The following is a 21,862-nucleotide window of genomic DNA, read 5'->3' as shown; positions in this document are numbered from 1 at the left end:
TGTTTCTGCTTCGCCCTCTATCCTGGCTTGCAATGATTGGCTCAACAGTCACATTGAAACCATTGAATCATTCAGTTATGACCTTCAGTATTCATTTCATAAGGGAAACTAGGCCATTAGCTTGTGCTGAATGGCTTACCCAAGTCTCCTGAGCACCATCCTGCCCTCAACAGTCAAGTCAACATCCAGGTCATCATTTGGTGACTTGTGATTTCTAACTTCATGGTTTCTTCATGGTCCAGAATGGCTGCTGGAACTCCGCTTATCACACCCTAGATCTGGGAAGTAGGGAAGACTAAGGGGGAGGATGAAATTTAATCTCCCAGTGGAGTCAGTTTCCTCTTGTCAGCCTTCTCACAGATCCTTGAGCAACACTTCAGTTTACATTTCTCTGGTCAGAACTTGGTCATATGGCCACACCATGTGCTACTCAGGAGACTGGAAAGTAAATTCTGTTAACTGGCTTTATTGAATAAAGTCTGTTATTAAGGAAGAAGGAGAGAATGGATACCTGGAGGCAGCTAGTAGCCTCTGCCACAGACTCTTTCCCTAAAAGAGACACTGGGATTGTTTCTTCATGAAGAGGAAGAGAACTCAGAACACTCTTGCAGTCTTTTTTGCTTCTTTAACTAAAAAGTACTTTTTCATTGTTATCGAAATGTAGTCATGCTGTCCCTTCTTTCCTTTCATAGAACAGATGTAGCTGACTAATGCTTTCTCCTGGATAGAAACCCCCTGCCCATTCACTTGATGACTTGTGAATAATTCCTCTTCCACTGGCTCAGCAGTCACATTGAAACCATTGAATCATTCAGTTATGACCTTTAATATTGATTTCGTAAGGGAAACTGAGGCCATTAGCTTGTTCTGAATGGCTTACCCAAGTCTCCTGAGCACCATCTGCCCTCAACAGTCAGGTCACTCTTTTTCCCACTTACCTTGAAGTTCATTCTAGTGAAATCACAGTTAAGGATCTTTCCCTCTAGTTTTTGCTGATAATTTTTTTTATCAACATGACAGTTATGGGTAACTTTCGAATCATTTAAATTTTATACTTCTTTTTGCATTTAGAATTTAAAAATATTTTTTGAATATATAACACATGGACAAAGCTTAAAATTGCAAAAGTAAGTTTCTTTTTCTCCCTTCCCTGTCTTTCAGCTCCTTTGTCAGTCTCCTCTGAGACAAATACATCCTCATATATCTTGTATGTTTTTCCAAGGATAGTCTTTACGTATGCCATGCTTTTAGATATTTTTCTGTAGGCAATGGCGAGCCATTAACACTTTGGTTCTCAAACTGTGCTCTAAGGCACCCAGGGTGCTGCAGTGAACTCACAGGCACACCTTGGGGAATTTTAAGTCTTCAAGGGAACACAGTGATGCTAGAACATTGCATGAACCATTAGCTCATATAGTTTTACTATTAGAGTATCCTGTATTACTTTTGATAACTTCCTCTCTTTGTGAAGCTGTTTTTTTGGTGGTTTCTATGGTAAAAGGCAAGAACCATGTAAAAATAAATGTGGAACAGGAAAAAGGGAGGCAATGTCCAGTCCGACTCAAAGAGAAGTTGTGCAGAGCCCAACAGGTGCACACATTCTATTAGTAAGGAATTGTGGTTATTTAAGAATGAAATAAAAAGTATTTTTTTTTTTCAATTTAGATGTATTATTTTTTAAAAAATGGTTCTTAAGTAGTCAGAACATAAATACTTAAGCTGTTGGGACCTAACTACTAAATAAATAGAACTGCCAGGCATCCTTTTTGGCTTCCGGCTGCTGTGTAGAAATTGCTGGGATGCTTCAGGGCACTGTGACCCAAGACCATGTGGGCAGCTCTGTGTGAATGTTTCAAGCTAGAAAAGGACACTATTAGGTTGTCTTTTAGAAAGATAACTTAAAACAATATGACAGATTGTGAAATTTGGTAATCAGCTGATATGAAATGTATTGTTTTATGAGATAGGAGGAGAGAAGAGGGGATGGAAAGGAGTTCAGGATCTTCAAGGAAATACTTCAGGACTTCTGACGTGATTCTGGCCTAATCTCATATATTTTTTACAATAAAGCTATGAATGTGTATAGTTGTATAAATAACTGCTAACGGATCTCAAAAACATATCATATCTTTGATATGTCATAAAAATGGTGTTCAATAGTCATATTTTTATTAAGTACCCCTACCCCCAATGTTCATAAATCAGAGTGAATGAGTTAGGGTCTTGTGTGTCTGAAGAGAGAACTCAGCCTCAGACCGCTTAAATTCCGCTTTTTTGGCTTTCGCCCTGGCATTCGTTCTAGATGGGAAATAGATTGAAAACAGAACAGTTGTGGAAAGTTCCAGGAACGTATCTGTTCAGAAATCTCACCTGTGCCTATAATGACCAGTGGGTCCAGCGAACTCCATTTTGCCCTTTGTTCTGAAGCAGGTCGTGCAACAGGGTCTGGGCTCAAGGGGTGTTCCTCCCGTAACTTCTTTTGAAGGTAATGGTTGGTCAGATTTCACAGCGTTGAAACAGCCATACTGCTCACCTCCAGCACACAAATTAAGGTCAACTTGATCAGGCCAAGAGAATTCCGAAGTGGGCAGCAGAGCCCTGGCTTTCCTTAGCGCTCCATTCCTCCACTGTGCTGCTTCGTAGGTTAGGAAAGTTTGCTGCTTGGAACTGGGTGTGGTCCAGCCACATCTCCCAGGAATCTGAGAGGATCATTGAAGTAGAGTTGGGGAAGAAGTATTTAAAAAACATTTTTTTTTTAAACTTAAAGAAGGAGCTCATCCAGTCACAATGGAGAGTGACTGATGGGAAAATTGGGGGGTCCCAGTCCTAGCAGTCCCTAGCATATGGTTATTTGTAGGTTCCTCAACTAGACATTTTTGGGGTGGTGAGATTCTAATTAGAGAAATTTTGGAATTATAGATTTATACTTAGGATTGTGGGGCCATATATATGTTCTGGAGAAAACTTAGATTTGTCCTTTAAAATCAGAGTATAGGTTACTTCTGCTGACTTTCCCTAATTTGGATTAAGATATTTGGGAAAGATGAAGGTCTTTTTCCATTCCATTGAGTTAAAAATAAAAGTAAATCATAAGAAGCCCAATGAAGTTCTGCTTTTTTTGCACGACAGCAGTCTTGCTTCTTTTAAAACACTATGGAGTTACTAATTAAAAAAAAAATCCAAAACCATAATGACCCTTTTGATGCTCTTGCTTTGCTGTTGTCCTTAGCACATTGGGTTTTTAACATTCTGAAGTCTCCTTTCACAGACATTTGCTGAGTGTGTGGTGTGTGCTGGGTATTGTACAGGGGCCGGAGATATGGAAAGTGAATAACTACCTGCTTCCTGCTCTTAGAGTTTACAATGAAGAAGCATTCAATTCGAAGTTCATATCTTCTCCACATTCAGATCACATAGCAGAGCCCCACGTCATATCATGGTCTTCCTGAAACTTACTTCAGGATTGCCTTGAAGCTGGGGCAGCCACAGGGATGAGAAGGCCCTTCTGATTGTGTTGTGAGGAGTGTGGAGAAGATGATGATGATGTTGGCGATGGTAATGGCAGCTACTGTCTATGGATCCCCTAACATCTGCCTGGTCTGATACGAGGTGCCTTAAAACTTTATCTTGTTTAATCCTCTCAACAATCTTGTGGGGCTAGATAATATTATCCACAGCGTACACATTATGAAAGTGAACTTAAAAGAACTTGGCCGGTGTTACATAGCTTGTAAGTGTTAGAGTGGGATTTTTTTGGACTTACGTTATTGTTGTCTTTGGCTAGGTAAGATTTGAATTAGTATTACATGAGTATATTTTCTGCGGAAAAGAGACACCTAGATAATATGTTGTATAAGCCGAATCTGTACATGAAAACAAAAAATTTGTACTTTGCTTACTTAAAATTGTTATATACAATAATAAAGAAAAATTTAAGAATAGAGAAAAGTTCACCCACTCACTATTTTCATTTGTTCGGATTTCCTTCTAGTTCTTATCTATAAGCATAAATTCTACGAAGTTGTCTTTATAATGAAGATGAATTTTGTATTTTTAGCATTAACATAGCATAAACATTTCCATGTTTCTAGATAGTCAAATAAATATAATTTAAATAACATTCTATTGAATTGAACACCATTTTCATTGTACATTTAGGTTCTGTTTTTTTCATTATAGATATTGGGGCATTTAAATTTTTATGACACGTAAAGTATCTTTCTTTAAGTAAATGCCTTCAGTGGCTTTTTAAACTCTTAGAATCTCCTTTAACATTGTCTTTTGTCAAACTAACCACTTATAGCTATCTAAGAATAGTTTTGTTTCTATATTTTTGCATTTCCGATTCTTATTATTTAGAGTCTTTCATTGAAATGTTTAGACGTGTTTTAGCCGTATCTCATTTTCCACTTAAAACTGCCTTTCTTTGAGAATTCAAGAGCAGTGCTATACACAGAAAGATACTAGTTTTTTGGTTGGGGGCAAACAACAAGGCAATAACAGAATCTAGATCCTTTGGTTTTCAGCTGGCTGCTTCATCTAGTAAAATATCTTTCTCCTATCTGCAGAGCTCATGTTTGTGTACCTGTTTATGTGTGGGTTTGTGTGTGAGAGTGGAATATGGTTTAGTACCTCTTTGTCACCATAGTTCCAAACATCTAAATATACAAACATGATCTGGGATGCTGGCATCATGTGAACATGAGGCTGAAATGTCCATGTAAATATTATGACAGGATATTTGCTTGAGCCTTCACCTAACCTTTACCAGAGATTAGCCAAGCAAAGAGGCAATGACTTGATAGATAATGTCCCAGAGGACCTCATCTTTCTTACTGAAAATTCTTCACAGACTGAGGACAACTGGACATTTATATTACCTGGTTTCACCCCCTCTGGTTTACTATGCAATATCTCAAATAGCCTTTAGAGGGGGAGGAGGAGTGAGAGGGGGAGAGAGAGAAAGAAGGAAATTGAAATTTTATTCTTAAATAATAGCTACCATTATTGACTACCTATTCTGTGCCAGGTCTCTTTCTACACTTCCTTATTGATTCTGCATATAAAGTGTGGGAGATAGGTGTTACTATCTCCATTGTACAAATGAGGGAACTAAATTGAAGAGTGTGACTTGCCCAAAGTAACATTAAGTTTGGAGCCAGAACTGCACCTAAGTTTATCTACTCTCAAAGCCATGCACGTTCTTCCATATTACAGTGTTGTGAAAAACATTCCAACCCATTCTTGTGAAATCAGGAACCAGGTATCCAGCCAACCATAATGAATAGTCTGGTCCTTTAAACATCTTTAAGAGTTGAATATATGGCACATACATATGTCTATTTTAACTGTAAAGCTGTATGATATGACTCAGTCTTCTTTATACGTTTGTCACTTATAAATAAGTATTCATAACTTAGGCAAGGCAGAAAGGCCTTTTGCTCCCGATTTGGGGCAGGTGGGTGGTCGTGTCCGAGGAGAAAGTCTTGTAAATGTTACACCCTTGGTTTGTCATCCCTGTGGACTTCTTGCTTTCCCAGTGAGTGCTGCCTTAGTGTGTGGAATGTTCTTTCTTCATGTCTTGTTCTTTGTTTTTGTTTTCTCCTCAGATCTAGATACTGATGACGATTTAAATAGCGACGATTATGAATATGAAGATGAAGCCAAACTTGTTATATTCCCAGACCACTATGAAATAGCACTACCAAATATTGAGGAGTTACCTGCCCTGGTCAGTGAGTGTGCACGGCTGCTAGCTAGATGCGCGTGACTCTCTGTGTCAGGTGTGTGTGCGTGTGTGGTGTGTGTGCACTGGGGGGTGGGGAGGGGAAGGGTTGAATGAGAGAAGAGGAGAAGAATGAGCTCGAACATAAGCATATCGCTTCTTCTCTGTGAAAGGGCTTGCAGGGTTACATTTCAGTAGCTTTAGGCCAATTACCCTCCGCTCCCTGTTACTGCTGGTGCTGTTTGGGCTTCTATGCTCCCTAGGCTGTCCTCCTCCAGGCGGGCTGGCTTCTTGCTGCCTGTGACTCACCATCTGTTGCTTAGATTTTCATCCTGTGCCCCTGAGGTGTGCAGGGGCCGTTGCAGAGGGGCTGTCTTCTGATCAGAGGAGTGACTGTTTTTATGTCTTCTGCGTGTTGGCCTTCCACGTAAGATTTTGTTTGGGGAAAAAATAAGAGTCCCCTTGCCTAAACAACAGCAACACGTTATAAAAATAACCAAACGTTTACAAATCAGGGGTCTGCAGGAACTCTGGTAATGCAAACCTACTTTTCAGTTTCGTTCCTCATGAGGTCTAAGACTCTTTTCTAGGTTTTAGAATTTAGTTCATTTTTGTAGAGTGACTGTCATCTTCCCAAACAACTTGAAGCTGGGGGTGGCAGTGGTGGTGGGAAGCAGCCGGGTTCTATTTCACTTCAATTCTCAAATCCCAGAAATGGGCTCAGAGTTCCTACGGGGACCCTAACTATTTTTCCCGTTCTTTCCTCATTTCCTGTATTGTGTCGGCCACTCCACCCTTCTTTCCTTTGCTGTCTTCCCTTTCTTACCCTCTTTTCCAGTGTATATAGCCTGAGTTCTCAGAACCTGGCCACGGATGGCAGTGGAGTCAGGGGTCAGGGTCGATTTGAGTGTGGACATGCCAGTTCATTTTTTTTTCCCTTCTCAAACTCTGCCAGAACCAAAGCCAGATCTTTAGGTCCCAGAGTCTTCAGTACTTTGGGTGACTCTCTCTCAGCTACCTGTTCACTTGCCCCTGCCATGAGGGGACATTTGTGCTTGGGGTCCCCAGGTCATTAGGGGCCAGGTTTCTACAATTCAACCTCTTTTGCCCCTGACTTACTTTATCCCTAAATATAAGACCATAGAAGTGAAAATGTTCTGTATTTAGGTATTATAGCTTTTTCATCTCATTATTAGGTGTAACATATCTTTTTTAGTACTAAGTGCACACCTTCAGCAGTGCATACAGAATTAAATTACCTCTGCTTTCTCCAATTCCCTGTGTTGACCCATATGGCTGTAACCAAGGATAAAAATACAGGAGTGGACGAAATGGTCTTGCCTCATCTCATTACCTGATACTATATACTAAAGCTTATATCTCAGTAATACTGAGAGTTTTTATTGCCCTTGTTTAATATAACTCTTAGGTCTGCTGTCAGAAAAGAAGCACGTTGTGAATAAATGTCATGAGAAATGATTTTTCTCTTATTTACTTATAAAGAAAAAGTCTTTATGTGAAAAGTTAACAAAAAAGTTTTTAAATGCTTTTAATTTTTCCTATATTTCAGAACATAATTCGAAGTGTGAATACTTTTATTTAAAAGTGCAGTGACATAGAAATCTGAATCCAGAAATATATATGATAGTTTTTAATAAAGAGTCTTTTAGAATTAAGAAATTCTTTAAGAATGAAAAAAAAAAAAGAATTATTAGGAAGGAGAGATTGAAAGAAAAGCCTGGATTTATCCGGTGGTAATCAATAGGTTTTATCTCTATAAAAAAAAGGATAGTTACTATATTTTCTTTCATGTTTTTGCTACATTTTTGGTGTTTCATAATTCTCTTTTTAAAGTTTTAAGTAACAAAAATTATTGTGCTCAGAATCACTCAACCAGGTGACTCTTCCTTCATCTCTTGAGCATCTTAGCACAGAAAAAATTCAGTTTCAGGTAGTTACTCTCTAGATTCTACCAAAAAGTTAAACCACCACTTAGCAACGTGGGGTTCACAGAGACATAGCATTTGGGGCTCAGTAGGGATCTTACAATCTGGAATCCAGTGCTTCATTTTAAACATCAGGAACTTAGGCAGTGGTGGTGTGTATAAATGGTTGGCAACTGGCTTCCTGAGGGAAAAGTCCTGCTTTGTTTGGTAATTTCTGTGGTGTAAATACCACCACCATGGCTGGTTTCAGGCTAACAGCATGATGGCACTGAATGCAGTGTTGGGAAGAGACACTCAGTAGCCTACCATTATACAGAATTCCCACCATTTATATAACACAGATGTAAATAACTGAGATATAGTAAAACAATTGCAAAGCATTTTTAATGTTCGTTACCTTTGAAAATATATTTTATTCAATGGTAGGTTTACAGAATTTAATTTTTATTAATGGCTGTGTTTAACAACCGTATTGTAGAATTTCTTAATATTTAACAATCAAATCTGTGAACCAGTTTGAGCTAGTTCTAGAACCCCATTGAACTTGAGGCCTACAGAGACTTAGAGTGGAGCCAGGACCAGTAACAAGGTCTCTCGCTTCACTCCAGATAACAAATCTAGGGAAAGATAATTCACAGTATACTTACAGGATGATGGATCCTAACCTTCAGCTATGATCCATAAAAGAGGCCGCTAGTGATTTTAGATGATATTCTGGAAACACTAGCTCAGTGTGTTTTAGTAGTCCAGAAGTTTAAGGAAATTTTGTTGAGTGTCACAAGGAAGGGTATTGAAAGAAAAGAATATTATATGCAAATCTTGGTCAAAATCATTGCGCATTGCAAACCAGAACTCTCAAAAAGGATCTATTAGGAGTGGAGAAAATTCAGATGAGGACTGGGAGGGGATTGAGGGTAGTCAATGAAATAAGGGTGTTGTAATAACAGGCCAGACCAAAAAGATTTGGATGCTTAGTCAGAAGTGCTCAGGTGGCATAAATAACTCCATGAAATCAGGAAGGGGCTGGTGGTGAACTCAGCTCTGTTCTCTAGGTGTGGGCAGCCCTGGAAGGGGTAAGAGATGAGTTTTGATAGTTGAAAAGAGAGAGTAATTATGTAACAGTGTTTATTGGTGAGAGATGAATGGGAGTATCTCTTTTAAAAGGTTTTAAAATATATTTTTGAGTGCCTGACCTGTAATGGGGTATAACTTTTTTGAGAGCGGGGACCTCTTCCTTATTCCTGATGATGCCTGGACCAGTGTCGTCAGTTGGTAGTGTTCAGTATAACCTTGTAGTTTTAAGCTGGGGAAGGATAAGATCTAATATTCACAGCAGATCACTCTAGCTTCTGGAAGAAAGGAGACTGTGAGGAGGCTGCTGTGGGCCATCTGGGCAGCAGTGATGGTGGTTGGAACTAGGATAGGTGTGGTTGAAATCGAGAAGACATAGATTCCAAATAGATTTTGGATGCAGGACTGATAGGAATAGCCCATGGGCCAGGTAGGGGTGGGACAGCAGCTGGGGGAACTTCCTCTCTTGTCTCTTAATCAATTGTAGAGTCAATTGTCAGTGCTACCCAAGGGAAAATATTCTGCATGAAGTTCAGCTAACTGTGCAAGATGTTGGTGATGTAAAATAAAAATTTTGTTTAAAAATTTTTAAAAAATAATTCAGTGGCTTTTATTATATTCAGAGTTGGGCATCTCTCACCACTATCTCATTTTAGAATTATTTTGTTACTCTATAGCTATCACTTCCCAACCTCTCATCCCCCGCAGCCTCTGGCAATCACTAATCCATTCTCCAGCTCTATGGATTTGCCTATTCTGGACATTCATATAAATGGAATCATACAGTACATAGTTCTTTGTGGCTAGCTTTTTTTCACTTAACATATTTTAAAGATTTATCCATGTTGTAACATGTTTGAGTACTTCATTTTTTATTGCTGAATAACTTTCTATTTTATGGATAAATGACATTTTACTAACCCATTTATCATTCATTAATGGGCACTTGGGTTGTTTTTGGCTATTATAAGTAATGCGTCTATGAACATTTGTGTATAAGTTTTTGTGTGGACACATATTTTCATTTATCTTGGGTATATACTTAGGAGTGGAATTTCTGGGTCATATGGTAACTCTAATCATTTGAGAACCTGCCAAACTATTTTCCAAAGTGGCTGTGCCATTTTACATTCCCACTAGAAAATGTTTTTAAAGACAGCTAGGAATAAGATATAAGATTAAGCAAATAGCAAATGTGGTGATAGGCATATGTCTAGGATCAATTGGGTTTGGGGGAAAGCAGAGAATCTGTCCTCCCTTTCCCATGGTCAGTTGGTACCAAGCTGGACATCACAGATTTGCTCATGATGTGGACTGGTCTGGCACAGAGACACCTAGGCATGTCCCTATCCAGGGTCACATTTGCACTAGATTAAGTAATGGAGCTGCACTGCTTGCATTTCATTCAAGTGCCCTTGACCACATGCCATTGTGTGATGAGTTGAGGATATTGGATATCTGGGTGTGTATTTGTTAGGAGGAAAACACACCACTTGAGTAAATCCTAGGCTTTCTGGTAGCTAATTTCACCCCTATAAATTGTTCACCTTATACCTTTCATTCTGCTTGCTAAGAGGTAGGAATTGTGAAATCTGACTCCTACATTTGGGCTTACAAACTAGATTTGGTACCTTGCTACCTTGTGTCATTGTCACTACTGCAAATTCCAGACCAGTGACAAAACCTTGATTCAGGGAGAATGTGTTGCAGTCAGGAAACCAGGACCTTGCTTTTGCGATAACTGTACCATTTGAATTTTCTTGGCTTAAGCTGTATTTATTAATAAATTTTAAAATTCATTTTATAGAAGTTGCTATTTTCTTAAACTCAATATGTTACATCTGGGTTTGTCTTACAGGTAACAATTGCTTGTGATGCAGTTCTTAGCTCAAAGTCTCCCTACAGAAAGCAGGACCCAGACACATGGGAAAGTGAGTTGCCAGTATCCAAGTATGCCAATAACCTCACTCAGTTGGACAACGGAGTCAGGATTCCTCCAAGGTGAGCATCGGATAGCGAAATGGAACGTTATCCCCCTAAACTGGCCAAAGGGATACTTAACTTTTCTACCTCTTCTCAGAATTAGCAGTTAGATATTTTCGTATCAGATGATTTAAAAAATAAGCTAAAAAATTTTCTTAAAAATTATTCGTACCTTTGTAGTAGGTGCTGAGCATGGCCAGCCCATCCCCCTGAGCCCATTCCCCACTAAGGCTTCCAGTTGAAAGCACTTGTAATGCTTTTCTTGAGAGCTTGGTAGGACTGTACATGGGACAGTCAGAAACATAGCAGAGTTAATGCCCCCTCCTATCCTTCTGGAATAGCCCTCAACCAGTGACTGTGGAGGGGCTGGGTAAATACCCTACATCCCTACCCCTTAGGCGGGATACCGGTCTCCTGGAGTTCCCCAGCTGGACTGAGCCCCAGTTGCCCATGGTGCCTTTCTGCCCTTTCCAGTCCACTTTGCTATGGAGCTTCCTGAGATCACCTTCCAAACACCCTATTTGCATTCAGACCTTTCTTTCAGAGTCTGCTTCTTGGGGAACCCAACTTACAACAGTCTTTGGTTGTCACATTTTTGGCTGGAATGCTCTTTGGGCTACATTAGCATCTCCTGTTAGAAGCTGGTGTGTTTACAGAGGCAGGTGCTAGAAGGAAAAAGCAAATGGATTAGAGATGTGTCCAGTCTTGTTGAATCCTGACTGTACTGCATTCCCATTCCATGTGGTGTTAGCGAAGGCACACAACCTCAGCTTCTCCTGTTAGCAGTGGGGGCCTGATAATACTGATGCTGAAGGGTATTTATTAGAATTAAGTGATAGAACTTTTCTGTAAGGTAATTGGCATATACGCAACTTTTAACTTTCACTTAAGGTGATTTTCTTTCTACTTAATTTAGCTTTGCTGTGTAGTAGGTTTTCGTTTAAACTAGTTTTCCTAGGTGTGGTTAATACTTTCTAACTTTAGATGTTTATATACATGAGATCCTTAATGTTTTAAACTTATTTAAATTCCACTGTCCTTCACATAGGAATATTAAGAAAATGACCTCCCTTCCCATCCTCAGGTTGTGTCAGTTTTCTAAAGTGAAAGAGTCATCGAGGAGGTGGGAGGAGCTAGTCCCCATCTGCGTGGCAGGCAGGATACTGAGCTGTCCTGCTGCTCTGGGAGGGGTCTTGCATTCCAGTGTCTGTTTCTTGTGGCCCCCAGCTTGAGACACTCCATTATTTTGGATGTTAATTTTCTAATTATGCCTTGCATTCCAGCTGTACTAACTGCTCTCTAATGACTTTCCAGTGGTTGGAAGTGTGCCAGGTGTGACCTGCGAGAAAACCTCTGGTTGAATCTGACTGACGGCTCTGTGCTGTGTGGGAAGTGGTTTTTCGACAGCTCTGGGGGTAACGGGCATGCACTGGAGCATTACAGAGACATGGGCTACCCTCTAGCTGTGAAACTGGGAACCATCACTCCTGACGGGGCAGGTGAGTGTGCCTGTACACCTCTGGGAACTTGCAATGCCTCCCTTTTAGATTTAACTAGCGCCTTAATCCCAGGATTGGAGGGTGTGGGCTCTGGACTCAGACAGTCAGGTTTGAATTCTGATTCTGTCTCTTATTAGTCATCAAGTCTTGGGTGAGTTTTCAAATCCTTTAAGTGTCAGGTTCCTCATCTTGAGGATAATCATGGTACCTCCCTCATAGGTTTGCTAAGTGCATAAGCTTCTAGCCCAGTGAACACAGTAAGGTCTTAATAAAAGTTAGCTGTTTTTATTATTATCTTTCTGTATATCTCTGTATGGCTAAGAGGGCAAAAGTAGGAACCAGGATTTGTGAAGCGAATGTACACAAACAAACCTACCATTAAGAACAGTAGGCAGAAGCCCTAGAATTCATTATTTGGATTAGTATCATTTTAGGAACAAATGGATTCATTATGGAGAAGATGGGTTTTCAGGGATACTGTGTGTTCAGAATCCCTGCTGTCAGCTGGCAACAATGGTGTTTATGTGCAGCGAGGATTAGAATTGGTTTCTATATGTACTGTCAGCTTCAGAATTGTTTTGTTTTTTTCCTTTATGCTCTCATACTGCATGCTTTAAATGTTAGCGTTTGGTTGTGTTTATAGTTAATTCTTTCTACCATTTTGTGAAGAAAAAGGGAAATAATATCACGGTAAGTAATGAGAAACTTAAATATTGAGCACGGGCTATAAGAAATCATCTAAGCCTCATTGAAAATATTTACTACGTGTCACTCCAGATCAACATCTAGGTTCATCTTCTCTATCTTTCTAGGCTTTAAGCTCTGTTTCTTTTTACTTTAAGGTCAAGTGATTTTTTTTTTTTTTTAGGAGAAATAGAAAGACATTTGACTTTTCTCTGTTATCATTCTATGACTGAATTAGCCTGCTTAATTTGCTAGGGTGTTTTTGCTAAATGTGGTACACTTGTCAACCATGCCTTTTCCATCAAACTGGTTTTGTTTCTCATTTATTTTATAACTGAGGGCTGGCACTTATGTCAAGATTCTTTTGATTCACATATCGGATAATTTTCCTCCTTTCAAAGTTGGTGGACTTAACTTATCAGAGAAAAGTAGCTGCAAGAGTCTCAGGTGCTTGTACGCCGCCCCAGCCCCGCCCCAAAAACAACCCAAACAAACAAAAATACAAATCTCTACACAAGCCAGGTTGAATCCTAAGACTTCCAGAATCTGAAGAGAAAATTCAGGATCTGTGGTTAGATGTGGGTTACAGCAAGGTACTTGCAGATCATTGCCGTGTTGAATGACTGTTGTATTAGGAAACCATCCTTGTCCTTTTAGGGGACCAGAGAGAAGGGTTTGTAATGTAGGAATTCTGTTGGATGAAATTATAAGGGGAGAATAACTCAATTGTTTTGCTTTCTATGCTGTCTTATGTAGTACTTTGATAAGACCAGTTATTAGAAGTCTAACTCTTAGCAAATCCTGTCTAAGACTACAACTATTTGTATACATGGCTTTGTATACAAATATACAAAGTTTGAAAGCTGGGCTATGTCTTATCTCTGGGTTCCATACAAAATCATACACATATTAAGCCACATACTTTTGTTAAATGAACCATCTGGTATATGAATATTTAAATAATTAGATTTTTAAATGTATGCTAATAATAAAGGCAAAGGTTAATTCTATTTTCTACGCATCTTCAATTTTCCAGAAACCTTTTTCTCGTGTGAAACTTATTTTTAAACTACAATTTAGAGTACATCTGAAGTTTCTTTCCTTTCAGCTCGAGGAAGTGAGTTTTATATTTGCCCCTTGATTATACAAGAAGCAGATGTTCAGTGTAACATATTTAGAAAACAGAGAAAAGTTTAGGGAAATAAATAAAAATCACTAGTAATACCACCTGCCAGACAAATCACTTCTAACAACTTGGATATATTCTTTCAGCCTTTTTTCTTTTTGAAGGCCTTGATCAGTCCTTATACAAATGCGCGCATCCTCCCTGCCCCCATAATTTTACAAAAATTGAATCACACTATATAAAGTTTTATACCTGATTTTTTTGATTTAACTTTAAATTATCTTTTCTCTGTCATTAAATGTTCATCAGTATCCCATGATAGTTTCATAAATCACTTTACTGTGCCCTGTGAGTTGATGTCATTTTTTGCTATTCTGATGAACATCCTTGTACTTTTGCAAATCTTTGGGTGTTTATCTGATGATTTTTTTAGGGTAAATTCCTATGAACAAAAGATTGAACCTTTTAAATTTTCAATTGCTGAGTTTTTTTTTTTTTTAAACAGTTATAGTAACTTACATTCCTACCAGCAATGGATAAGAATTTACCAAATCTTTGACAACTGTGGGTATTAAAAAATTTAAAAAACCTTTGCTAACCTGGTATCTTATTTTAATTTGCTTTACTACTGAGGCTGAATATTTTTCATAGTCTTTTCAGCCGTTCATAGTTCTTAATGTGAATTTCTTAGGTTGATTTTCTAGTAGGTTTGTGTGTAGGTGTTTTTTCTTATTGGTTTTCAACATCTTAGCTATTAAGAATATTAACCCATTACCTGCCATAGTTAGGTCTTTTTTTTTAGAGGAAGAAGAACTTTTAAGGTTTTCTTTATCAAATAATTGATAGTATTTGAATAAATACTCCTGTTTTATTCATAGATGCATAAAATATTCACAGTAGCAGTGTGGATCATACAGCTTGTGATGGGAGTTCTTGAATTTATTTAAGAAATAAATAAAGAAAGAAATAATGATCACTTTTTGAAAAAGGATCAGGAGTTGATCTTTGCTTATCTTGTGCATAATTGGTTTGAACATAAATGATTATTTTCAGTCTAATTATCATTTTACAAAAGTTTATGGTATGCATCAATTGTATTTTAGTTTCTTTTAACTCTGTGTTTAATAGATTGGTAACTGTAACTTATTTATTTAAAAGCCAAATAAGTGAATGAAAACAGATAAAGTTTCCTTAAATATCTAATGATGAACCTTGTGTACGCTGTGGCCCAGGAGGGCAGGGTGCCCTTCGTCTGGGGGCAGGGTAGCCACCTTTTGGTGCAAGTGCCACCGCTGAGGGTCCTGTCTACCATACTCGCTAGGCTAATTGAGGCTGATCCAACTTACAGGAGACAAAGTCTCAGACTCAGGGTGTTTAGTTTTTAGTTTATAATGAAAAATTCAACTGCCTGTAAGTGGGATGTTTATGTCTGCTTGACTAGTACATTCTTTCCCCATGGGAAACTGAATTATATTTAGAATATTGCTTAGTAAACATGGAATCCAAGCAGGTTGTGAGGTCAAATATTTAATGGTAGCATGATCTGATTATCCTGGTTTCCTTCTCCCCTGTAAGGATATAACCTGTTCAGTGAGAAACTCCTACTCATCTTGAGGTCTCAACTCAGAATTAGTTCTTCCAAGAAGCCTTAATGCCTCAGGCTAGGCCATTGTGGTGGCCTGGATAGTAAAAATGGGCCCCATGTCAAATTCCATTCGGTCCCCATGGGTATAACAACAAACAAACCAAGAAACAGATCACCATACAAAGAAACAAACAAAAAGCTTTCCTCTGTGGGACGAGATATTGGTTTGGCAAAGCAAGGATGAGGTTCTTGGTGGGATGAGGGTGAGAAGGGATGGAAGAAGGAAAGGATGTTTTTTTTCTTCCATCATGGAAACTAGTTTACCGAAGAATGTGCTTCAGTGCCTTGGGTGATTGCAGGAGAGTCTTCCAGAGATGCCCAAGACAGCTGTGAAATTGCCTGTCTCACTGGCCCTGCACTAGCTCAATAGCATCTCAAGGTGGTTTTTCTTCTTTAGTCATCTTCGTTCTGTGACTTGGGCTTAAGCTCCCTTGAGTTTGTCACAGCCTGAAGATTTGGAATCAAGCCATTGACAGCTTCATTTTAGTTTTGACCTAGCTTGTGCCCATCCTGTGTGCCTCTGTAGCACCTTGTACTGCTCCATCATAGCGGTTTTTACAAGATCCTGTAACTGTTTAATGGTGGCCGCATTGGACAGCAGGGCCTAAGCACCATGCTTGTTGTACACTATTATACCTCTGCCTTCTGGCATGGCCACTCACATATAGTAGATGCTTAGTAGATATTTGTGGAGTAAACAGATGGAGAAAGATATACCAGTAAAATTTGCTTCTGATTCACCTCCTTCCTCTCCCTTCCCTCCTCCCTCCCTCCTCCCTCCTCCCTCTCCCTTCTGGATGATGCCGATTTGTCGGGTGCCGATCGGACCCGTTGATCCGTCTACCGACTTATTATTTGGTGTTTGACCAAAGGTTCTCTTTTTCTCTCCACTTGAGCTGTGAGAACATAGCAAAGCTGGCTTCCCTGGTTTTGTTTCTTTTTCTGGATGTAAGAACTTGTTGAGGTACATCTTTACCCCTCTCTCCCTTTTGCTTTCCTGTGTGGGAATCTGAGAGCAGGACTTGGACTTCTAACATTTTCTGGGGGCTAAGGAAGAGATCCTAAAGTCACATGACTGAACCATATCCAAGAAAATGTATGCTGAGGTCCTTTATACCAAACCAGCATTTCTTCCAAGACTGTTTGAAATAGTAAAGTTTAAACTTATGAGGGAAGAGACCCTGCTTGACTTATTTAACAACATATTGTCAATGTCTGTATAAATTTGGTATTCAGTAAATATTTGTTGAATACATGACTGGATGAGTAAATGAATGAGTAAATTAACCCATGTGGATGAACAGTAACGAGCAATCGTACTCTAATACCGTACCATCCAACAGAATCATTTTAATCTTTGGGAATTGCTTATAAGAATTTTTTTCAATCAAAATATTATAATAAATTTTGAGAAAAAAGCAAAAACTAACAACCACAAAAAAGAAGCATTCTCATTTAGAGGTAACAAATTATTACCATTTTGATGTAATTCATTATAGATCCTCGGTCTTGATGTCAGTCTCCATCTCTGTTCTCTAACGTTTTCCTTAGTTAATTTTAAAACTTACTGCACGTACCATTTTCTAACATTCTTACTACATCAATAGGTTATTCATGCTCTAAAACTTTTATCTTTTTCCTTCTGTGGATCTCTCTACATTCTCCATGGTTTAGTTTGTTATTTAACTTGAAACAAAACAATGACTGGTTTCCTTCTAAAGTGAGTGTAGTTACTTGTGAAGCACTGCTTGGGCTATTCCTGGGAGGATCCCTCTGGAAACTTCCTAAATGTGCTTCTTGACTCCAAATTTTAAAGTCACCTTAGGGGGCAGGAGTGGGTCACACTGGTCAGGCAGTACTTGTTTGCTACAGTAGTTTTCTGAGCTAAGCCTTGCCTTTGCTGAGCTGAAGTTGAAGATAAAGTAAGTTTCCTAATGAAAAAATTTAGAAGCCAGGACTTTGAGCCTCTTGAGTTCACTTCAAATTTTCTTTTCTATGATGACATATTTATAAATTTTTCATTATGGCCAAGTTTAAGGATCACAGTTTATTTTTAGATTACTTGTATGTTACTCACTAAACTGTTTTTGTCATTGGGGTAAGAAATAACTGTGATGTCTGACTCAATCATGTTGTATCTTTGGAGCAGTTAATAACTGGAGATAGGAAATGTTAATTTTTCCATGTGGCGTGAATCTGACGAGTTAAGAACCATAGGGTACTATGTGATTTTTTACTGATTTCAGAATTCTAGGCCAGTGCCAATAATGTAATTCTAGCAATCATATTATTTTCAAACAGAGCTCTGATAATTAGAGGCTTAAGTCTTGTGTCTTCGAAACTCTCTCACTAGTTAGTAATCACCAAAGTTCAAGTGTCTAGGGAATGTCATTTTCACCTTCCAGCCAGTATTTGAGTGGCATTTTTCTGTCACTTGTCATAGATGGAAAATACGGATATGTTTGTTTAAATTATTAGTTCAGAGATTTTTGTTGATGTTTTTAGTATTTAAACTGTCAGGTGTTTGCGTTTTTCTAATTTTAAATTATTCTAACTTTAGACGCTGCTGTCTTATTTTCTAGTTTCAGAAACTTTTTTATTACTTCCGGAAATGTCAAAAGAATTGATATATGGGTACATTTACAAAAAATACCCATTTATTGTTTGTTGTTCATCATCTGTCTTTCCCCAGTTGAATGTAACTTGGAAGAGGTTTTTGCTTTGTTCGTTGACACAATCCAAGCCTCGTGCATAGTAAGATCTCAATAAATTATATGTTAAGTACTGAATGACTTGGTTACAAATCTCAGTGCTTATTTTCTCTCACCCTCTAGATGTTTATTCTTTTCAAGAAGAAGAGCCTGTTTTGGATCCTCATTTGGCCAAGCACTTAGCGCATTTTGGAATCGATATGCTCCATATGCATGGGGTGAGAACATCTACTTTTGTCTCTATTTTTACCTTGTTAGGGGAAACTGGTTTATTTAATATAGAATTCCTCTAACATGAATTTTCATTTTTTAGGTTTTAGGCCTTAAATGTTTACATTTACTTCTCGAATGTAATTAATTTGCATTTTCTTTTGATTACCAGCTTAGATTTTTTTATGGTATAATAAAAATGGTACCTTGTCAAGTACCGTTTTGTTTTAGTTGGAGTTTATGTGCAAAATTTCTATCTCCTTTGATGGAGAGTTGCATGAATCACTCTTTGTTCACTTAAGGGAGAAGGTACGGAAAGATAACCTTTAAAATTATCTGTGACCAACATCACTTTAATTAATTTCAGGGAGGGAAGCAGAGCTCTTATGGGGTGGAAAGAATAAGCCAACATATTTATGTTGATGGAAAAGCTTTGCTTCATTTAATATTGTTTTCAAGCTGCTATCATGACTGTGTAAATTTGAGCTTTTTAAATGTGCGTATTTTGTGTTCTTTCCCCCATCGCAGGCCATCTTCCTTTCCTCATGCTCTCCTTCTATCTCTTCTTTTTCACTCATGCTACAGGTTAATTTATTTTCTCCGCTCTTCTTAAAGCCTTCCACCTATTTCAAGGCACTCCCAAGCCCCCTGGTTTTATTCCACTTTCCTCTCCAACTACCTTGCCTTTTTGTTTGCTGTGTTGTGTTTTATCTTCTCTTGAAATTATTCTACTTGCTTTTTTTTTTTTTGATTCCTATTTGTCTTCTTTCCTCTTCCTATCTCTTTCTCAATCTCTCTTTTATTTTTAAATCTTTTAAATATGTTTTTTTTTTTTATTGTGGAAAGATAGATATAACATAAAAGTTACCATTTAGCCATTTTTGTGTACATTTGTGTGGCATTAAGTGCATTTACATTGTTGTGCAACCATCTCTCTCTCAGTGTCTTTTACTTGGGTCGTTTATTCTTCTGTTTAGTTGGGGAGGAAAAAGGCAGGAACTTCCATTGCTGTTAGAAACAATTCATGGGACATGATCATTGAATGATAATCACAGCTAAAGTTGTTTTTTTACAATGACTTTGCCCCAGACAGAGAATGGGCTCCGGGACAATGACATCAAGCCGCGAGTCAGCGAATGGGAAGTGATCCAAGAGACAGGGACGAAGCTGAAGCCCATGTATGGTCCGGGGTACACGGGCCTCAAGAACCTGGGCAACAGCTGCTATCTCAGTTCTGTCATGCAGGCCATTTTCAGCATCCCGGAATTCCAGAGAGCGTAAGTCCCCTCTCCCAGCAGACCTGGCGCACAGCACTGCCCTCCGATCCTTCCAGGTCCAGTCTAGTCAGTATGTGATGGGGAAGCCGATCTTCATCAGCTGCAGGACATTTTGCCACATCTTCCATGGTGTGACTTCTTGCACTAAAGCTGGGCAAGAATCCTGGTCAAGTGTCATGAGGATCAGGTGAGATAAGGAGAGCTTTGTACACTGAAAAACCTCCCACAGGGATCTGCCATGTTAATAATGGCTTCTATTTTTAGAACATCATCCTCTATGCCAAGAAAATATTAATCATTAATCTTCACAGCAAGCCTGCCAGATCTCTTCCTATAGATGCGCTAGGAGAGATTCAATGAACTCGTTGGTCAATGTTGCCCTCTGGTGAGTGGAGTTTCTTAGAGGATTTAGGCTTTTCCTTTTTTTACCACTCAAAATGTGGTTTACAGACTGGTGCTGGTCCTCACGCTGCTGAATAATAAGGATGGGAATCGAGAGTGAGCGTTTAGAAATTTTTGTAGCAATTTGACATTGTCATGTTTTATAAGTGGCATTTCATTTTTCTAATAACTTATTTTTATTGTATTTTTTAAAATATATCATCTGCGAGTTGAAATAAAAAAGCTGGCCCTTCACTTCAGATAGTTTGGGAGACCTTGACTTAGAGCACTTCCTACCTGGGCACGTCCAAGGCTGTCTTCCTCTTCCACACCGAGGGCCAGAGCAGCTGTTTCTGTGGCCATTTTCTTCCCAAGACTGTGCTTAGGACAGGGAGCCACAGAGACCGGAACCTGTGGCTGGAGCAGTCGTGGGCAGCTACTGCCTAAGTTTAGAAAATAGTCTCTTGTCTTTTCCAGAGTGGGTAGCTTTCCACCTTGGTTCCAATATGGAATAGGATATATGTGTGCTAAGACAGACAGACGGGCAGACAGCACACTAGTAGCAGCACAGGGCAGTAATTTACCCAATGGAGTTGAAATGCCAATGACTTTAATAGTGGTTAATAACAAGTACATCAGATATACCTTTCTTTTCTCTCTTGGTATTTGAGAACTTATACCTGTTTCTGGTTTTGGAAATTTATGGTCAGTTTTCCATGTCTGATTTTCATCTAGGAAAGAGTAGGTTCTGCTCTTGCTCAGCAGTGTACTGGGTGTCGGGGGTTCAGTGGAAAACAAAGGGCTACGATGCCTGGCCCCACTTGGTGAAACAGACATTTAGTAAATATTCATAAGAACAAGTGCATGGTTATAGACATGGTAAATTCTATGAAGGAAAAGGAAAGGAGGTGGTCAAGATCTCTCTGAAGAAAGGACACACAGGGACACACATCAGGACAGATGCATGGGAGGAGTGGGGACAGAGGGTGTTGTATAGAAGGAAGAACAGATTTGAAGCTCTGAGATGAGAAAACTTTTTGAAAGGTATGCATTATACAACTTATTATTTTTATTAGTTCTTACCTATATGTCATACTTGTATTATCGTTTGATTGGGCAACAGTGTTGCTTCATCTTATATGTCTCATGCCCCAAGATTTTTTTTTTTTAAATATTGAAGGAATGTCCTTATGGTTGGTATTATATAATTATTATTTCTTTTAAACTAGAATGGAAGAAATTTGCTTTCTTTTGTTATAAAGCCCAACAAAAATTTTAGTTCTTTATAATCTTTAGTTTTTGAAAATTCTTCCTACACTCCAAAGTTTGATAAACAATTACCTTTCTGAATATTTTCTTCAATGAAAAAATATAACTCACGTCTGTGTTTTGGAATTAAGGTTCTCATTCCTCACCGCAGTCTTGTTTCAAGCGTTTTAAAATTTTAAATTTAGAATCTAATATTTTATTATCTATTTTCTAAACATTTACAGTGGATGTTAGAACATGAGCAAGTTATTATTTATACTCGTCTCCTGTTTTTCTGCTCTTTACCAAATATCACCGGATTGAAATGTTTGCTCTTCAAACTCCTTTTTCCCCAG

General features: G+C 38.6%; 1 protein-coding gene across 1 annotated transcript in view; it reads left to right on the top strand.

Annotated features, from left to right (window-relative positions):
- Positions 1-21,862, top strand: part of USP13 (ubiquitin specific peptidase 13) — a 97,468-nt gene that overhangs the window by 30,019 nt on the left and 45,587 nt on the right. Inside the window, exons 4-8 of the mRNA XM_039856004.1 lie at positions 5,610-5,731; positions 10,601-10,743; positions 12,040-12,224; positions 18,514-18,608; positions 19,690-19,877. Coding sequence (XP_039711938.1) covers positions 5,610-5,731; positions 10,601-10,743; positions 12,040-12,224; positions 18,514-18,608; positions 19,690-19,877 — 733 coding nt within the window. The remainder of the gene's footprint in view (positions 1-5,609; positions 5,732-10,600; positions 10,744-12,039; positions 12,225-18,513; positions 18,609-19,689; positions 19,878-21,862) is intronic.

The sequence above is a fragment of the Pteropus medius genome, unplaced genomic scaffold (genome assembly GCF_902729225.1).
Source record: "Pteropus medius unplaced genomic scaffold, Ma_sr-lr_union100, whole genome shotgun sequence".
NCBI classification, from domain to species: Eukaryota; Metazoa; Chordata; class Mammalia; order Chiroptera; family Pteropodidae; genus Pteropus; species Pteropus medius.
The sequence above is the reverse complement of the archived record's forward strand: the minus strand, read 5'-3'. Positions and strand labels throughout refer to the sequence as shown.